Raw genomic sequence first — 19,541 nt, forward strand, 5'->3', positions numbered from 1 at the left:
GTAGGCTTCCACAGAACAAACCAAATCAGAGAGTGGTTCACCACCAACAGTAACCACTTTTTAAACGTCTGTCTGCCACCCTATTCCCCTTTCCTGAACCCTATAGAGGAGTTCTTCTCATCGTGGAGATGGAAGGTTTATGACAGACAACCATACACTAGAGAGAACCTCCTAAGGGCAATGGAGCTGGCCTGTGTTGACATCCCAGTGGAGGCCTTCCAAGGATGGATTTGCCATTCCAGGGCGTTTTTTCCGCGGTGCCTGGCAAGAGACAATATAGCCTGCGATGTGGATGAGGTGATGTGGCCCGATGCAGCTCAGCGACATGATGCCGCACAGTGATTGTGGTGTGTGTGTGGTGTGAATAAAGTAAATAAAAATACTTCACACCCTGATCATGTTTTCAAGAGTACTGTTGTGTGCAATAGATTCTGTTTTTGCATTGAGTTGTGTTACAGTAATGTACATGCAGAATTTACTATAGATTTATACTCTTCATATGAAACTCGTAAATCTAAATGCCTAATCCTCTGCAGAGATCTAAGAAGATCCATTACTGTAAAGTTTCTAAAAATATGCATTGGCAGTTATGAAACAAAGAACCTTCTCACAAATTGAGCATTGTGTTTTCAATTGTTTTGCTGTAGTGTGTAATGATGTATAGTGTTTACATTTTTGAACGCTTCGAGCTGCTCTTTTGGTGTGAAAGTTTGAGTTTTGAAGTGAGATGGTGTGGTTGTGTTTATGTAGCTTTAGAAAAAGGTGTTGTGTTTAGACATTGGGGAACACGGAGGAAACATTTGTGAAATGTGTTTTAGCATTTGAGAAAAACTGTAACAAAGAGTTTCCACAGTGGAAGCTGATTTGTTACATATGTTATAGGCTGATAATCACACAATGGCTAAAACCCATCACTGCGTGACATGTAGACCATGTCTCCAACAGTTTCCTTTATATAGTGAATATCCAAACTAGAGCTTGATTCACAGGCTGATGGCATTGATGCTTTACAGCTGTGAAGTTCAAGGCCCAACTGTGGCAGGGACACCAGGCTCCTGTAGAGCTCACACAAAGCCCAGCAGTGGTGGGTGGCCTGGACAGCCGACTGCTGTTCTCAGATCAAGTACCTCGTCGCACTGAATGCATGGCTGTTATGCTTTTCAGGAGATCTGAGGAGCAACAGCAGGTTCACTTGGCCTTCGGTGACCTTCATTACAGGAAGTGTTTAGATAAAGTGCTGTCAAATAGAGGTTCAGCCTCAGACGGTACACCCATGGACCGCCCAAGTCTGTTGACTGGCCGGCTGATGCATATTGTACACAAAAATGGCAAGAGCTTTCTCAAAACGGTAAACTTTAAACTGACTGACTGGCTGCAAAGCAATTTACAGGAATTGTACTGAGCTGAACACTTACTCACCTTTATATCTTTACATATAAGGGCATCATAGGCAGGCTCCCATGCTACATCTCAGAATTTCTTTCTTTTACACAGAGTACTTATGGTTTACAGTCCCAGAAAACTATTTCATTGGATGTACCTCAAGCCCGGACAGAGTTGTTCAAAAAGGCTTTCATGTTTGTTGCACCATACTTGGAATGACCTACAGAAAACACTTAAACTACAGTGTCTATTTTCCTTAAATTATTTTAAAGGTTATGTTAAAACTATAGAACATGAGTCCATCCACACGAGCAAATGTGTTAATCAATGGCACTTTTATTTAATTGAAATGCACTTGAGTTGTCTTTTTCTCTTGTGTGTTTGTTTTGTGATTGTGTGATCTAATTTGTTCTACTATCTTGGCCAGGTCTCTCTTGAAAAAGAGATTCTATATCTCAATGAGACTAACCTGGTTGAATAAAGGTTAAATAAAAAATTAAATTAAATAAAAAATCTTGAAGGACATCTCAATTCTCTGATTGCACTGCAAGGAAGTAAAGAACGAGGAGTGAGGAAGCCTCCCGAGGAGTCATGAACGAGGATACACAGGTGTATATTTCCCTCGCATCCTAAGGGAGTGGAGCTAACACGAGCGGAAAGGAAGCAAGGAAAGGTAATAAGGTGTTACATCTGTCAGCTGCAGGTGCCATCATGTGCCAACAGATGGCAGCCTAGTCCCTCACCGTTTCCACAGACTCTGTTATTCCCGGACTTCATTTCCCAGAAGAACCCTCTGCTCGTTATTAGTTTATCTGTTTCAGCTGTGTCTTGTTTCATTAGATAATCACCCTGTCTATTTAAATGCCATGTGCCTTCATTCTGTATGTCTTGTTTGTTTGATTGGGTTCTCTGTCAGCAGTTCCTGGTTTCTTTATATTTTCTTCCTGAGTTTTAGATTTATTGTTCCCGTCTGCCTCGGTGGATTGTATTTGTGTTCGGACTGATTACATGCGCTTGACCCTCTGCCTGAAACTATGACCCTGGATTATATTTAATACGTTTGGATTCTCACTCTCTCTGCTGAATGCTGTCTTACCACCACAACCAAATCATTGCAGAAGAAAGCACAAATAAGAAATGAGAAGTACCCCCTAAGCCCTTACGAACTTTCGTGACTTAATGCTGCTTTGGCTGTTGGGAAGAGTGCGTACTGAGGACGCATTTCGGCCTCGAAGAGGGCACTCCTGAGAACCCCTCTGAAACCTATGACAAACGGGACACCTAGGCCATATTAAAGTCCACGAGACCGCAAGTGCACATGAAGAGTGTCATTTGGAAGAGCTTCTTTTTTGTTTAAAGTCTGCATGAACCGGAAGTTGCAACCAACTTGATCTCAGTGTTGTGACGTATTTCCGAGAGAAACTGAATTCTAAATGAGGAAAAATAGTGGGCGTGGCTTGTTTTCAACTAGCACCTGATTGGATCTAGAAAAGTAGGTGTTTCATTCAGCCTGTCTACTGTCAGTTGGAGGGGCGTGGTTACGGATGTTAAGCAGACACCAAAACCGTCAAACCTACATCATCAGGGAAGGTCCTCCAATGCAGAGGGGAGGGGCATTTTCAGATTTTGTTTTTGAAGATTACGAAGCCAAAAATTATTTTTGTGTGGATTGACTCTCATGGATGATTTGTTCACCACAAAACGATCAATATAGGCAAACAAAGTAAATATGGTCAATTTTGATATCATGTGGACTTGAACCATTCTGAGAGAGGCCCATTAAGTAGTTATTTTCATGTCAGTGTTTTACTTTCAAATTTTCTAAACATTAACATTAAAAATGGCACACATTGCATTTTAATAAATTAGTTTTTGTAAGCAGCAGTGACATTGTGCTGATTTTTGTTTATTCTTCAATGAAGTGCTTTGTTTGATCGCGCACCTGCCTTATGTTTTTGGATGTGCGTATATTACTACTTTGAAAATTCAGCTTTGCCATTACAGGAATAGAAATAGAAAACACTTTTTTTAATTGTAATATTACTTTACAATTTACTTTACAGCCTTGGTGAGCATAAGAGATTTCTTTTAGAAACGAAACAAAAAAAATTTACTGACCCCAAATGTTTAAAGGGTAATGTATATTTATCTAGCTATAACATGCTATAAACCAACATTTGATCAATAGCTTAATAATGCTACGTTTGCATCCTATTCGTATGTTTGTTTTGTTTCATACAGTTTTGTACATTTTGTCTATATAATTTGTAAGGTATAATGTAAACAAGGCAAAATATTAAATTCAATTCACATTAATTTGTATAGCACTTTTCAGAATCCATCTCATTTCAAAGCAGCCTTACAAAATTTTTTACAATTACTAAATATTACAATTTAGAGTGCTCTGTTTTATTTATTTATTTATTTTGAAAACTCCCCTTACAATTCACATCCCTTGTTCATGCTGAATTCATCAATATCACTATCTCATGTGCTGATCGTTTTTTAACCAGAATTGTGACATTTGGTTGAATTTATTGAACTTTCGTATTGCTGAATTTAGATTAAAAAATAATGTTTTAATCAATATTATTTAATAATATTATGCATCAATATTATTCACATGGCTAGAATACAAGAAATGCATCACAGTGTCTTTTTACGAGCTTCTGGTCTATACAGTTTATAGGACGGTCATGGTAGAATGGTAGTTCACATGAGTTGTATTTCATTACAGCACTGACCACTTGCAACATGAGACCACCTCTTTTTGAATTTTTTTAAATCAATGTGAGCAATGAACCAGATGGATTTCCTTATCTTATGATAGAGAATTAATCATAAAGAGGGCTGAGTCTCATAGAATAGAATTTAGCGAGGAAACCACCCAGATATAATCAGTATTTTTTGAAATTATATTAAAATTTATAGAGCTGTCAAATTGATTAATCGTGATTGTAATCGTCTTTGTAAATGTGTGTGTGTGTGTGTGTGTATATATACAGTAAAGGCTACATATATATATTTTACAACCTTTTATGTTAGTTGCGATTAATCAATTTGACAGTACACTCTAAAAAATGCTGGGTTGTTTTAACCCAATTTTGGGTCAAATATGGACAAACCCAGCCATTGGGTTACATTTTTGAATTGCATTTTTGATCCAACGTTTGGGTTTGTCCATATTTGACCCAAAATTGGGTTAAAACAACCCAGCATTTTTTAGAATGTAGAAAATAAAAAAGATATAATAGTGATAATCATTTTCTTTAATGATAGTGCCACTCTAAAAATTGCTGGGTTGTTTCAACCCAATTTTGGGTCAAATATGGACAAACCCAGCCGTTGGGTTACATTTTTTAAATTACATTTTTAACCCAACGTTTGGGTTTGTCCATATTGAATCCAAAATTGGGTTGAAACAACCCAGCATTTTTTAGAGTATTGGCATTTTTTATCTCTCTCTCTCTCAGAACGTGCATATTTTTATTTTTTAATCATACATTTCAATCACTCTTAACTTTAAAAACTTAAAAAAAACTTAAAATGATCATGTAATCTCTCTCTCTCTCTCTCTCTCTCTCTCTCTCTTTTCTTTCTCTATTGTTTTATAAAAAGTTTGATGATCAAACTTCAAACGATTTGTGTAAACCCTTTAAAATAACATCCAACTAAACTCTGTAATTGTATTTGTTTCAAATAATCCACAAGTTTCTAATTAATTTTAAATACCGTTTCATAATTATTTGAAGTCAGACGTCATCTCAAATTTGCATCCAGGATTGCGTTTCCCAAAAACATCACTTCGATCAACTTAGCTCACGATGCTTTTTTGAGAAGGTCCAGTGATGAAAACTATAAATTGGTTTTCTGGTGCCCTCTGCTGGTCAGACTAACAAATCAACTTGACTTCAACTTAGTCAAGTCTCTACACAAAGTATTTTGGATGCATTGTAATGTATTACATTGTATTAGTAAGATGATATTTAATTAGTTCCAGAATGATTTTTATAAAAACCTTTTTGGGTTAGAAAGGACTCTATTCCAGTGCTTTGCTTTGTCATGATGCCAGTTGGCCTATTATGAATCACTCCTTGCTGCAGACAGAGTAGAGGCTAAATTGCATTAGTGTAATGCAGTCTGAAGTGTAGCCTAATATATGCATCCATTCAACATAATAATTGTTGGCCCAAATATTGTACAGTCCATCTAACTAAAAGTACAGTGTAGTGTCTTAACTGTTTTTATAAGGGAACCCTTGATTACGGCAATGATATCCAGATCAGATGACTCAATTTCGAGACGACTTGCGCAATAACTAAAATAGCAAAGTCATTTTTAGCCAACATTCAGTCAGTCTGGTTATCTATTCTTCATATATGGCAGGATTACTAATTTTTGGCTTAGTCAGCCACGGTCCGAATGCTCGCTTGATTCCTGGAATCATTCTCAAAAAGATTCTTAGTAGGCTAAGCCGTAAGCACATAGACGGAACCTTTCCATAAATCCAAGATTTTTTTTAATAGGCCTACACTATATAAAAAAAAATTAAAAAAAGGTTCCAAGAATGAGTTTTCGCAGCAATGCTATAAGGCCTGATCATAATTTCAACGATAACTATTATTAGAGCCCCTGGCCCCACACCAACACATGATAACGTTGAACGTTCTGATTAAGTGCTGTCGTCTATTGCCTAAATACTCGGTACACTGAGATGGGTCTGTCTGCGGACTGCAAGAGAGGGGCGTAACAGGAAGTGGGCGTAACTTGAAGAGGCGTAACTTGAAGTCTTGCAGGCTGCAGACAGATTCTATTGGAGACACTATGCAAGTTTTGGACCTCTAGCGGTTAAAAAACAAAACTGCATGAATTTTACAGAATCATTTTTTGTTGGTTGTGCTTCGACTCTCCATGACTGTGCAGCAGATGAATATGGTTCTTCTGATTATCCCACTGCTCATAAAACAGAAGGTTTAAGAGATATAACCTGTTTAGATGGAAAGGACTAGCTGAAGACGTTACTGTTGCTTTACCCATTAATAGACACGACACTTCCTTAAAAATAATTCTAGCTCAGCGCTACAACAACCGTAATGAAACTGACCCTTCACGATTGATAATGAAAAATTATACATGTGACTGAATCCAAATATTTCATTTTAAACTTAAAGGGATAGTTCACCAAAAAAATGAAAATTCTGTCCTTAATTACTCACCCTCATGTCTTTCCCAACCTGTAAGACTTTCGTTCATCTTCGTAGCACAAATGAAGATCTTTTTGACTAATCCATCTGAATTATGTGTACACGATCACTTTATGTGATTGAATTTAGGCTTTTATTCACATATAAACATTCTTCAACGATACATCAGTTGTGGTAAAAGAAAGCTCAAACATGTTCGATTGAGCTTCTGCAAGAACCAATGAGGTTCATTCTTGTGTTAAACAGCACGTTTGAGCCTCAGCAAGATCCAATCAGGTTCATTCTTGAGTTACGCAGCATGTCTGAGCCTCAGCAAGAACCAATCAGGTTCATTCTTGAGTTACGCAGCATGTCTGAGCCTCAGCAAGAACCAATCAGGTTCCTTCTGGTGTTACGCAGCACGTTTGAGCTTCAGCAAGAACCAATCAGGTTCCTTCTGGTGTTACGCAGCACGTTTGAGGTTCTGCAAGAACCAATCAGGTTCCTTCTGGTGTTACGCAGCACGTTTGAGGTTCTGCAAGAACCAATCAGGTTCATTCTCGTGTTACGCAGCACGTTTGAGCTTCAGCAAGAACCAATCAGGTTCCTTCTGGTGTTACGCAGCACGTTTGAGGTTCTGCAAGAACCAATCAGGTTCATTCTCTTGTTATGCAGCACGTTTGAGGTTCAGCAAGAACCAATCAGGTTCATTCTTGTGTTACGCAGTACGTTTGAGCCTCAGCAAGAACCAATCAGGTTCATTCTCGTGTTACGCAGCACGTTTGAGGTTCAGCAAGAACCAATCAGGTTCATTCTCGTGTTACGCAGCACGTTTGAGGTTCAGCAAGAACCAATCAGGTTCATTCTCGTGTTATGCAGCACGTTTGAGGTTCAGCAAGAACCAATCAGGTTCATTATCGTGTTATGCAGCACGTTTGAGCCTCAGCCAGAACCAATCAGGTTCATTCTCGTGTTACGCAGCACGTTTGAGGTTCAGCCAGAACCAATCAGTTTCATTCTCGTGTTACGCAGCATGTTTGAGGTTCAGCAAGAACCAATCAGGTTTATTCTCGTGTGTTATGCAGCACGTTTGAGGTTCAGCAAGAACCAATCAGGTTTATTCTTGTGTAAAGCAGTATGTTTGAGGTTCAGCAAGAACCAATCAGGTTTATTCTTGTGTAAAGCAGTATGTTTGAGGTTCAGCAAGAACCAATCAGGTTTATTCTTGTGTAAAGCAGTATGTTTGAGGTTCAGCAAGAACCAATCAGGTTTATTCTCGTGTGTTATGCAGTACGTTTGAGCTTCAGCAAGAACCAATGAGGTTCATTCTCGTGTTACGCAGCACGTTTGAGGTTCAGCCAGAACCAATGAGGTTCATTCTCGTGTTATGCAGCACGTTTGAGCCTCAGCCAGAACCAATCAGTTTCATTCTCGTGTTACGCAGCATGTTTGAGGTTCAGCAAGAACCAATCAGGTTTATTCTCGTGTGTTATGCAGCACGTTTGAGGTTCAGCAAGAACCAATCAGGTTTATTCTTGTGTAAAGCAGTATGTTTGAGGTTCAGCAAGAACCAATCAGGTTTATTCTCGTGTGTTATGCAGTACGTTTGAGCTTCAGCAAGAACTAATGAGGTTCATTCTCGTGTTACGCATCACGTTTGAGCTTCTGCAAGAACCAATGAGGTTCATTCCCGTGTTACGCAGCACGTTTGAGCTTCTGCAAGAACCAATCAGGTTAATTCTCGTGCGTCAAGCAGGTTCAGTTGAGCTTATGTTTATGTTCGCTGAACAATGCTTAATTGTTAAATAATGTGAAGAAAAGCCTTAATGAAAACTGTTAAATTCATATGAATTAGTTTTACGATCTCTTTATGAACTTTTTGAAGCGTCAAAGTGGCAATTGTATAGCTGTCAATGAAATCACTCAAAATTTCATCAAAAAGATCTTCATTTGTGTTCCGAAGATGAATGAAAGATTCATGGATTTGGTACGACATGAGGGTGATGACAGAATTCAAATTGTTTTGGTGAACTAACCCTTTAAGTTTAAAAGTGTAAAGATATATTTGGATTCAGGCACTTATATAATTTTTCCCTTCTCATCCCGAATTCCGTTCCTCCTCAAAAACAAACAGTTGCTCATTAGCATGTGTGACCCGCTGGTGGTAAGCACTTATTTCCACTTGAGCGCAGAGAGAGAATTAAACCAACAAGAGGCGCTCGAGGTAGGTGGGCTGTATGCCGTCTTTATGGGGACGGTTTATGAGGATTTAACAAATGCAAGAGGACAGGCAAAACATTCAGCGGGTGGAAAGGGGAGGGGGAGATCGGAAGGGCACGTTGGTACAGTTTGTGCTCGTTCAAGGCTGGTTTGCAGTTGTAGTCTTGGGTGGCCGTGGATGTACAGTCCATTGTTTAATGGGTGTATGTGTGCTCTCTCCCTATAATTTTCTAAATGTGACAGGAGCTTAAATGTGTGTGCCAGGATCGAGTTATTTGTGCCGCGTTAACACAGTTCTTTTGTGCTCTCCTCTTTGGGCCGAAAGAGCTCTGTAATTATGCTGATAATCAAGACTGTCACAGATTATACTTCAGCAAAAAAGCTTTTCTTGTTTCATTAGAGAAAGGACCACCAACATCCAAACAAACCCTGCTTGTTGCTCTGTCTATCTCCCGTTTGTTTGAAAACGGATTGTATCAGCCACACGGTTATATGATGATATTCGGCATTGGAAGGGAGATATTAAAGGGGTGGTTGAGTATGATTTCACTTTTCTAACTTTAGTTAGTGTGAAATGTTGCTGTTTGAGCATAAACAACACCTGCAAAGTTACAACGCTCAAAGTTTAAAGTAAAGGGAGATATTTGCTTTTAAAGAAAAGGACTACAACAAACGGCTGGTAGGGACTACACAACATTCCTCACGGGTTAGTGACATCACCAACCCTAAAATGTAGCCTACATAAACCCCGCCCCCTGTCCATGTTGAGAAGAGGAAAAGTTGTTGTAAGAGTACATTTGTGAGTCAGCTCAAACTTTAGCATCCATCTTTTCACATGCAATAGAAAGTCACTCTGTGTGCATCTCACAACGGTTCCTATACGAGCGATTTATGACAGAATATGCTAATTGAAGATAGTTAACTCCACATCAGCAACATAAATTAATCAACTAACCATTCAGAGACGTCCTGTTGCATTCTACATGTTGTCACTTCTTGAGTCTCTCCATCTTTGTCTGACTCCGTTTTAACATTAAAGACAGAACAGTTTCTGTCATTTTAGTGTGTCTGCTGAGCTAATCGCAGCTGCTAACACACACGTGCACTTGAAACCCCGCCCTCTGCAGCAGCTCATTTGCATTTAAAGGGACAGGCACAAAACGGTGCGTTTGTGCAAACCCTCAAAAGTGACAACTTTAACATGCTATATAAAAATATCTGTGGGGTATTTTGTGCTAAAACTTCACACACACACTCTGGGGACATCAGAGTTTTATTTTACATCTTGTGAAAAGGGCATTTTACCACCCCTTTAATATATTCAATATAATATACAGCCTATGTCTATTCTTGACCTGAATTGACAGGTCAACCTGAACCAAAAAAAATGAAAACTAAACCAAAATCTCTTTAAAGGACGTAATGACCATGTAAAAAATGTTCCTTAGTCTATAAACTCCTTGTATAGACATGCAGGGTATGAGTAGACGGTGTGTCATTCATTTTATAGTCTTCTATTTTGCAGTGTTTCATAGAAAACAAGTGTGATACTTGAACTATTCATTTTGATGTTTTAACTCATAATGCATCAGTGTTAAATGTATATAATTTGTTGAGAAGCCCAAAGCAATTGCTCTTGGTTTTGATTTAATATTGCTTTCAGGAACCCAAACCGGTTTTTATTTGAGCAATGACTCAATGGTGAGGAATAGACTGACATCAACCTGAACCAAAGATCAAAAACCAAATCAAAATCTATTTAAAGGACATTATGACCAATATAAACTAGGTAAACTAGTTTATATAAACAATGTAACATTTATCTTGGAAGTATAAAATTGAATTTCTTTTATTATAACCTTTCATTTGGCTTATATTTTAATCTGAAATATTTTAAGAATTATATTTTTGATGCACTGTTTATGGATTTCATGAATAGTTAAGTGCCAAACGTGGCAGCCATTAATTTATGTGATAATCTAATAGTATTATTTTAACATTAAAATGCTAGTGTTTGGTTTTCATACAACACTTACTGCAAAAAAAACATAAAACATGCAAAATCGGGCTGTCAATTTACACTAATTATGGATGAAACAATGATGTCATGTTATGACATCATATTACATGAGTGTTTTCCTACCGGCAGAACACAGAGTCCTTTGTGAAACAAAATTACAGTGAGACTAAATTACACGTGTTGCATCTTCCCAAAAGAGGCCTGACAATAAACTTGCTGTTTACTGTTTGAGACTGACTGTAGTAGCAATTTTAGGAAAAAATCCTTTTGAATATATGATAATATGTTTTTGTTTGATTGTAATATAAATAGGCCTAAATAATTAACATTTTATAAGACATGTTTTTTTTTATTTGTGTTGTTGTAGGGTAGGCTAATTTAAATAAATATTTATTTTATTAGCTGCATACATGTCTTGTGAATTGTAATACATAAGTAGGCTAAATAAATATTTCACTTGACACACATGAAGCACTTACATATCTATGTAGGCAGCTAAATATTGACACCGCCAGAAGCAGTGTTTTTCACCAGTCTAAGAAACCAAATCCAAATCCCTTTTGCGTGTGTGTGTGATCCAGCTCGTGTTTTCCCTCACACCTTTATCCAACGTAACGTTAGCCTACTATGCGTTTGAGTGCATGAGTGTGTGAGAGAGAGAGATCGAGCCTTGTTTACAGCGTCAATTCAACGGAGAGAGACTACAGGATCTACTCCACATCCTTCACATCTCTTAAATGAACACAGATCCGATCCTTCAAAAATCATATGTGCCCTCCATACTCCGCTTCTTGAAGAGAAAAATCAAGCTTTGAAATCTCAGACTGAAGATGGTGGGAGGCTGAGAGAGACCATTTTAAAGCCTGGACGAATATTATTTGGCATCTTTCTGAGTTTCTTCGCCGATTTTAGGCCTTTAAAAACGCTGGATGAGAAGTACAGGGCATCTTGCAGCTGATGAAGATCACACACACTTACACACACTCGTCCAGACTGTTTTAGCCAGCGGACCTGAGCGGGTTTCACTCAACTACAGCGAAAACCAGCCTGCGAGGAGACCTGCAACGTGTTTTCCCCATTTTTCCCACGCCATGGAGCAGGGAATTGCGGATTATCAAGTCGTTACGTGTTTTTCTTGGTTATTTTCACATAAATCGACAAGGAGAAGCAGTAAAAAATAATAATAAAAACGTTTAAGGACCCCGAGAATCAGTGCGGTTGAATCCGCCTCATGGTGTGGGCATAACGGGCTGAGTCTGCTGGAGAATCTCGCTGGGGTGTCTGGAGGGTCATTTATCCCAGCAAAACACCATGGAAATGGAAGAAATTGGTTTTGTTTGATTTTTTCCAGCTCATGTTTATCTATATTTTTGTTTTCACCCCCTCCATAAGGAGGCACTAAGCTGGATAAACCAACTTTGATCATATTTTTGTACTGAGAAGAAGACTTCAAGAGTCAAGCATCATCTACTTTGAAGGGTTGAGCTGCCTCCCCTATTTTGTAATATATATTTTTTTAAACAAGTGTTTGCCTTGTTTTTTGTACAGGAATGAGGTCTAGCAGACAGAGGCGATATTGGACCATGTTTTGTGGTCTGGTCCTGGTCCTCTCCACACTCTGTCATGGAGAAAGTAAGTTATAGTGAATGCATTATTAGAGCAACATATTGTTGCTGGTCTAAGAAAACCTTCACTTTCATTTTTTTTGCTTTGTGATTTCACATGTGGGATGAATGATGTTTTAAGCTTTCATTTGTGATGTAGGCTATATGGCAAGAAAACTGTTTCAAATTTCAGATCAACCTGTTACTTTAAACTTAAATGCACGTGTTCCCTGCTTTCCTTGATTTAAATGTTTCATATTAGAAACGACATGGGAACACTCGTATATTATGCATCACAGAAGTGTCAAGGTTATGCAAAGTCAAAATACACAACAAAGTGAACTTTGGTCATGCTACAACTGCCATTTAAATGGTAATTTCATAGTTATTTTACTATCTATCAAATAATTCTGGAATATAGTGTCTAATTGTGTTTTACATGTGCACCTGTAGATAAAGATCTATAATTTAGCAGAAGTCAGACTTGAGTTATCATATGTTTTAGCAGCATGGCAGATTTTGTTGACAGTATCTGTTTTAAGTAATTAAACCAACAGGTTCTTTAAAAAGACTAGAAGTTATGCATTAGTGTTATTTCCATGCTAACAAAAATATGTCCTAACTAAGAACGTTTTGCTAAAGTTACAGTAAAGTTATGAAAACATTATTTCTGAAAGTTCAACATTCAGCTTTTAAATGTTTTAAAAATGTTATGTGAACGTTAGAGAAAACATGAGGGCAAGGATTTCTATATTTCTCATTTTGAAAATGTTATGGGAACGCTACTTTTGAATGTTTTCTGAATCATCTGTAGCAGGCTATCGTTTAAAAAACAGTAGACTAACGTCCAACTAAAATGTTTCAGGAAAACGTTCCATGAATGATGAATGAATAACATTTGTGTGCTACTGTTTTGATAAAGTTAAAGACCAGATAACTTTAAACGTTACTGGAAGAATGTTTGTTTATATCTTTGCGAGAAACTTGCCAGAATGTTAGGGAAGTTCTGAGAGCGTTCACTGTTTGCTTGGTTATCCCTAAGCCAGTCCTTGAACCAATAATACTTTTTATTTCATAAGATACTCTGGAAATTACACTTTAAAACTGCATTTTTTAAGTACTTAGTTCTGGTTTTTAATCCTTAAGTAATGTTTTGACCTTCTGGTTTTCTCTTTGCAAGCGTTTGATCTTCCTAAACAGTTTTAATTATGTACAAATTAGTCTCACAACTGTTTAATGTAGAGTTTGATAAATCACATAATGTAAATGTATCTAACTATTAGGCTATTTGTTAAGGGCTGGCAAAATTGGCAACAGATTATCATTTGTTTTCTTCGGTAACAGATAATATTGATATAAGCGTGGTTGGTTACAGTTTGCAAGATTGCTGTCAGGGAATGGCTGGTCTCTGTTAGGTTAGTAGGATACATTGGACTCTGTGATGTGGTTGCCAGTAAATGAAAGTGATTTTAGAAGAGAAAAAACCATGACGCTCTGTACAGGCATGTTTGTTTGCTTGTTACTGTATGTCTCATGTTGTTCATGCTGTGTTGGTTTTGGAAAATTAACTATTGCATGCAAACATGCTGGAAGAAATTAGTCATTTATTATTATTATTAACCCCACATGGGCTATGCAAATTTGCCTTTCAAAACTGTCTTGCGTTCATCAATTATACTAAAATTGTCCCCATACGTATGTGAAAAACATGCAAGATATTTTTGTCTCTTTAAAATCAATAACCCAGTAAGTTCTTACAAAAAAAAGCAATTTTTGCTTCCCCTTAATGTTTGACCACCACAAAATTTCCATGTTTCCAAGTAAACTGCAAATAAAGACCCCCTGATTCATCCGATTCATCGAGAGAGAGGGGGGGGGGGGGGGGGGGGGGGGGATCTGTTTTTAAAATAGAACATGCAAAAACACCCGCTCTAGCAAAACAGACCCTGTTCTGTTGATTGGAAGAGTGAGGAGTTTGTGAAGTCTGTGTAATTGGGTTTTACTGTTAACCCCAGCGGTTGCAGGGCAGCGAGGTATAGTGAGGCAGAGGAGGTTCTTAGTGGAAATCCTAAGTATAACCTGTCTCTCTTGGCACAGGACGGTTAGAGATTTCCAGTGGGGCATAAATGTGGTTCCGGTTAACTGGTTGACTTATCTCGAGATCAAACCATTTGTTTATTAGTTGATCTGCATTTTTGGTTTGGTTAAGGCAGTTTTTGCGTCTTTCTTTAAATTCACAGCACGAATCTCGTACATCCGCTTGTCAGTTTAAAATTAATTGAGTTATTTTTTGAATCAATATTATAATAGCAATATCTGGAATTTTATTAAACAGGACGGAATGTTTTAGTGTTCCAAAATAAGCATCACTCATCAAATGAATTCCTGATACTAATGTTTGTGCTGTTGTTATAGTTCTAAAAATGATGTCATTTCTTAGAGGTTGATGTCATAATAGAATTAGCTTTTGTTAGTCATTTTAGAAAAGACTAAAAAGTGATATTAAGGAAAACCTACGAATTGATTGCAAGTTTAAAACGATATCCCCAATATGCTTAGTTTAGAGAAATATAAATATAAAGAAACAACTTTAATGTTTATTTAAAGCCATTTTGTTGTGAATGTTTAAAATTCAAACCATGTTCATTTATTTGTTTTTGTGATTTAAATGAATAGGCCTAGTTCACTTAAAAATGGAAATTCTGTCATAATTTACTCACCCTCAAGTTGTTTCTTTCTTCTGCTAAACACAAAATAAGATATTTTGAAGAATGTCGGGAACCAAACAGTTGATGGACACCGTTGACTTCCATAGTATTTTTTTCCCCTACTTTGGAAGTCAATGGGGCCCATCAACTGTCTGGTTACAGACATTCTCAAAATATTTTCCTTTGTGTTCAACAGAAGAAATAAATTCATACAGGTTTGAAACAACTTGAGGGTGTGTAAGTGATGAAAGAATTTTCATTTTCAAGTGAGCTGTCCCTTTAACTAATATGATTGCTATTTTTAAAAGTTAAATCTTTTTTTACCCCAGTTTATTAAGACATATTTGATGGGACAAATGTAAACATACAAATGTAAACAATTGTAGAAATATATTTGTAATGTATGTAAGATAAATATTTGATGTCAGCATTGAAATGATGAGCAGAGAAAGTACTGCTGAACTTCTGTTAGCAAAAATATGAGGCCTTTTTGGTTTTGTATCCCAGGCCATGTCCATATGAACGCATTCTGTTGCGATCTGTTTTGTTGTAGAATTTGAAGTGTTAGGATTTACTAGCTTGGGTTAAAAGCCCCCCTCACCCCCATCCCCCCCCACACTTCATTTCTAAACAGTGACATCAGTTTATGACCTAATTTCCAAATGCCTCCACTCTGCTACCTTTGAGACTTCGCAATGGTGGGCTGGAATTGGGTTATCAAATGTAAACATGAGATTTGGAGAGCCATCAAAGCAATAAAGATAGCACTGTTTACTCAGCAGTGTGAAAATGTTAGAGTTCGCAGACAGACTGGGTGCTGTCTGTCTTCCAGCGTGGTGAAAGATGCTTGTTTTTGCCATAGCTTAATTCTGTTTTCTAGCATAATGAATATAATGCAGCAATGCACACTTGCTAGAATCAGAATTTAAGGATGACTAACTATAAAAGGAAGGACATTCAAGAGGAAGGAAGTGGGCCTTTTCTCTCTGAGATTATCTAAGATTTAAAGGGTTATAAACTTTTAGGTAATGTTATCTTTTAAAGTTTCATTTAAGCTCTATAATTCCGAGAGCTCTATAATTATCTTATTGCATTTTCCAGGGTTCATTTTTTTAGCTCGGCCTAAATGTTTCAGCATCTTTCTTTGTGTTTTGCCTTTGGGCAAATCACGCCTTGGAAAATAAACAGCATAATGGGTGGTAGTGAAAGCAGAGATGTCTGTCTCAGGATACCTGTCATAAAAACACAAAAATCTGTCTTATAAATGCTCCCTCATGGCTCATGGCAGTGTGTCAGTATCAGAAGAAAAACTGCAGTTGGTGGAAACTTCTCACACATCTCTGGCTTGACAGTCAGTAAATAAGTGTTCGTTTTTTTTTTGGTCTAAATCATTCGACTTGTGTTTATTTAGCGCTTGGTAAATGCTTTTGTGTACCTTGGTACCTACATTTTGTCGTCATTTACTCACTCTCAAACCTATATGCAATATTCTTCTTCAGTGAAACAAAAAAAAAATATTTTAAGGAACATTCTGGTGCAAACAACATTGGAACCCAAGATCTTGAAAATGTATTCTTTTGCATTTCACTGAAGAATGAAAGTCACTTAGGTTTGAAATTACACATTTGTAAGTAAATTGACAGTTGAGATGCAAATTATTATGTAAAATTTCCATGTATCAATCTATTCATTCAAATATCCAAGGTCAGTTTTTAGCATCATTAAAATCTCTCGAAAGCATTGCTACCTGTGACTGTTGAATATTATTGTTGAATCGCATTGATTAGCCTATCTCCTGAATATTTATGTTTTTCTCCTTCCAGTCTGTGGTCCAGGCATTGACATTGGCAATGACATCAGCAATTTCAAGCGGCTGGAGAACTGTACAGTGGTTGAGGGATACCTGCAGATCCTCCTCATCGGAGGCAAAAACAATAACAACCAGGAGTTCTTCCGCACCCTCAGTTTCCCCAAACTGACCATGATTACGGATTACCTTCTCCTCTTCCGTGTATCCGGGCTGGACAGCCTCAGCACCCTCTTTCCTAATCTCGCTGTGATCCGGGGCCGCAACTTGTTCTACAACTACGCCCTGGTCATATTTGAGCTGACCAGCCTGAAAGACATCGGCCTCTACAACCTGCGGAACATCACACGGGGTGCGATACGAATTGAGAAGAATCCCGAGCTCTGCTACTTAGATTCTGTGGACTGGTCTCTCATTATGAATGCCGAATTGAACAATTTCATTGCTGGAAATAAACAGTCCAAGGAGTGTGGAGATGTTTGCCCGGGAATCATGGAGGACAACCCTCAGTGTATCAAGACCAACTTCAACGGCAATGACAATTACAGATGCTGGACCTCCAACCATTGCCAGAAAGGTGAGTTCCTGGGTTTCTTCGTCTTTGTTTTGCAGGCCATTTTTTTGCATTTGTTGAGCGATCTGATCCACTTTTTCAGAGCAACGTCAATATCTGATGTGTTGACATTGGATGGTATAGTGATGACATGTAGTAGTTTGCGATATGAGGAAAAACTAGTTAATTCGTACATGACTCCTGACAATATTGCATTTTTTATGATGTTATACATGTTGTCCCAACTGTCATTTGGATAAGGTTTGTAAACATCAGATTTTTAGAATTAGCTTTAAATGCCTGTGCTGTTAAACCAAATGTGTCAGTGTTTGGGTCTTTACATGTTAACAATCTATCTTTAATTTTCCTAGTGCAAATCTTTGCAAACTGTTGCTTTGCCATGATAGTAGTCAACCTGGGGTGTGTTTCCCTGCTTAACCATCATGCATCGATGGTTAACTAGCTATTCTCGACTGTTTCCCAAAACCATCTTTCTAACCATGTTGATTTAACTTTATAGAACCGTTGTTAATGGCATCACACACGTGGTTAATTTAAGCTAATTCATTGTTTCCAGATTGATTTAATGCCAGATTATTGCTGTGAATAACGAACATGGCATTTGAGAACTACTTCACTATTTTTGTCGCCATTGTTTTGCTTTGTTTTGATTGAATGTTTGATTCAATCAGGCATTTAATGACCCTTTAATATCATACTGAATAAAGGACATGCTCACTCTTCAAAAATGGGGGTTTGAAAGATATAGATTGTACTGGTTATTAACTTGCGTATTTTACTCCAAGTACACATGTCGTACTAACAAGAACCATTTAACCACAGATCGAGACTAATTTTTCAACCACACAACTTTGCTATGCTGGGGTGTGTTTCCCATACAACGACGTAACTCGCTGCTTAACTAACTACCATAGCAAAATGCATCGTTGAAGAAATCAACTAGCTAGTCACGACTGTTTCCCGAAACCGTATTGCCGCAAATTGGTTGTTCAACCACGTTGGATAATGATGTCACGCAGGTGGTGGAGTAATAACTACTTTTAATGAATCTGTTTGAGATCGAATTAATGCTAGATGCTATAAATTATATTTATATGCTATAAATTACGGGGGGACTATTTCTCATACTATACTATTCTGCTTTATTTTCAGATTCAATCATAGGCTTGTTCTTACGTAGGGCACGTTTGCACATGGCACTCTTCAAAACGACGCTTTAAATCTCTTGACAAAGTAAATGACGTACATTCTAAATAAAAGATACAGATTGTACTGAATGTCAGCTTGCTTATTTACCTCAAGATAAAGTTTGAGTCTACATGTCATGCAAACAAGAAACTATACTTCTAACCACAGGTCGAGAACTGTCGTTCCAACCACACAACTTTGCGATGCTGTTTGCGAATGTTCGTTGGAGGGAGTTATGGTTTCGGGAAACACGACTCGTTGAACTATGCAGATAACGACGGAACTTGCAACCATAGTTGGCTAACAATGCATTCCGAGAAACGCACCCTGGTTTGGTTTCGGGAAACACCAATGTTGAACTATGTTGGTAACAACAGAACTTGTAGTTGGCTAACGATGCTTTTGGGAAACACACCTCTTAAAGAGAAATTAAAATGTACAGTTTGTGCTAATGGACTCTATAGTAGCTACCTCTTGTGGTAATGCTGAGAATAGTTGTTATAAATTGCGGCACTTCGCATAGCTAGTGTTGCATAGCTAGTGTTTATGTAGAGAATCATGTTTTGTACAGTTTCTGTCTGTCAGTGATCTCCTTACATCCAGGCATCTGTCAACACAAAGCTTTTCTCCAGTTGTTATCAGTTAAGAAAAGCGGGGTCATCCAGCATTCGTTCTTTACCTATAGTAGGCTTCATATCTTGGCTGGTTTATGTATTACAGTGAAGAGAAGAAGAAAGTGCAAATTTGCTACAGGGCATATTTTAGTATTTTTGGTTCTTCTTTGACTTCGGCTACTTTCACATTGAAAAATGAAGTCTGGTCATTGCAGGGGGTTTCATATGCACTAGACTTTA

The 19,541-nt window shown here is 37.7% G+C and overlaps 1 protein-coding gene across 2 annotated transcripts in view; it reads left to right on the forward strand.

Moving 5' to 3' along the window:
- Positions 1–8,722: 8,722 nt before the first annotated feature.
- Positions 8,723–19,541, forward strand: part of igf1rb (insulin-like growth factor 1b receptor) — an 84,202-nt gene continuing 73,383 nt past the window's right edge. Inside the window, exons 1-3 of one of the 2 annotated variants that reach the window (XM_079590650.1) lie at positions 8,723–8,790; positions 12,355–12,438; positions 16,942–17,502. In XM_079590650.1, the coding sequence (XP_079446776.1) occupies positions 12,357–12,438; positions 16,942–17,502 (643 nt within the window). In that variant the 5' untranslated portion in view covers positions 8,723–8,790; positions 12,355–12,356. Of the gene's footprint in view, positions 8,791–11,427; positions 11,928–12,354; positions 12,439–16,941; positions 17,503–19,541 lie in introns of those variants that run through there. The other variant, XM_079590651.1, reaches the window with a different exon arrangement.

This window comes from Phoxinus phoxinus (assembly GCF_949152265.1).
Source record: "Phoxinus phoxinus genome assembly, chromosome: 2".
Classification (NCBI taxonomy): Eukaryota; Metazoa; Chordata; class Actinopteri; order Cypriniformes; family Leuciscidae; genus Phoxinus; species Phoxinus phoxinus.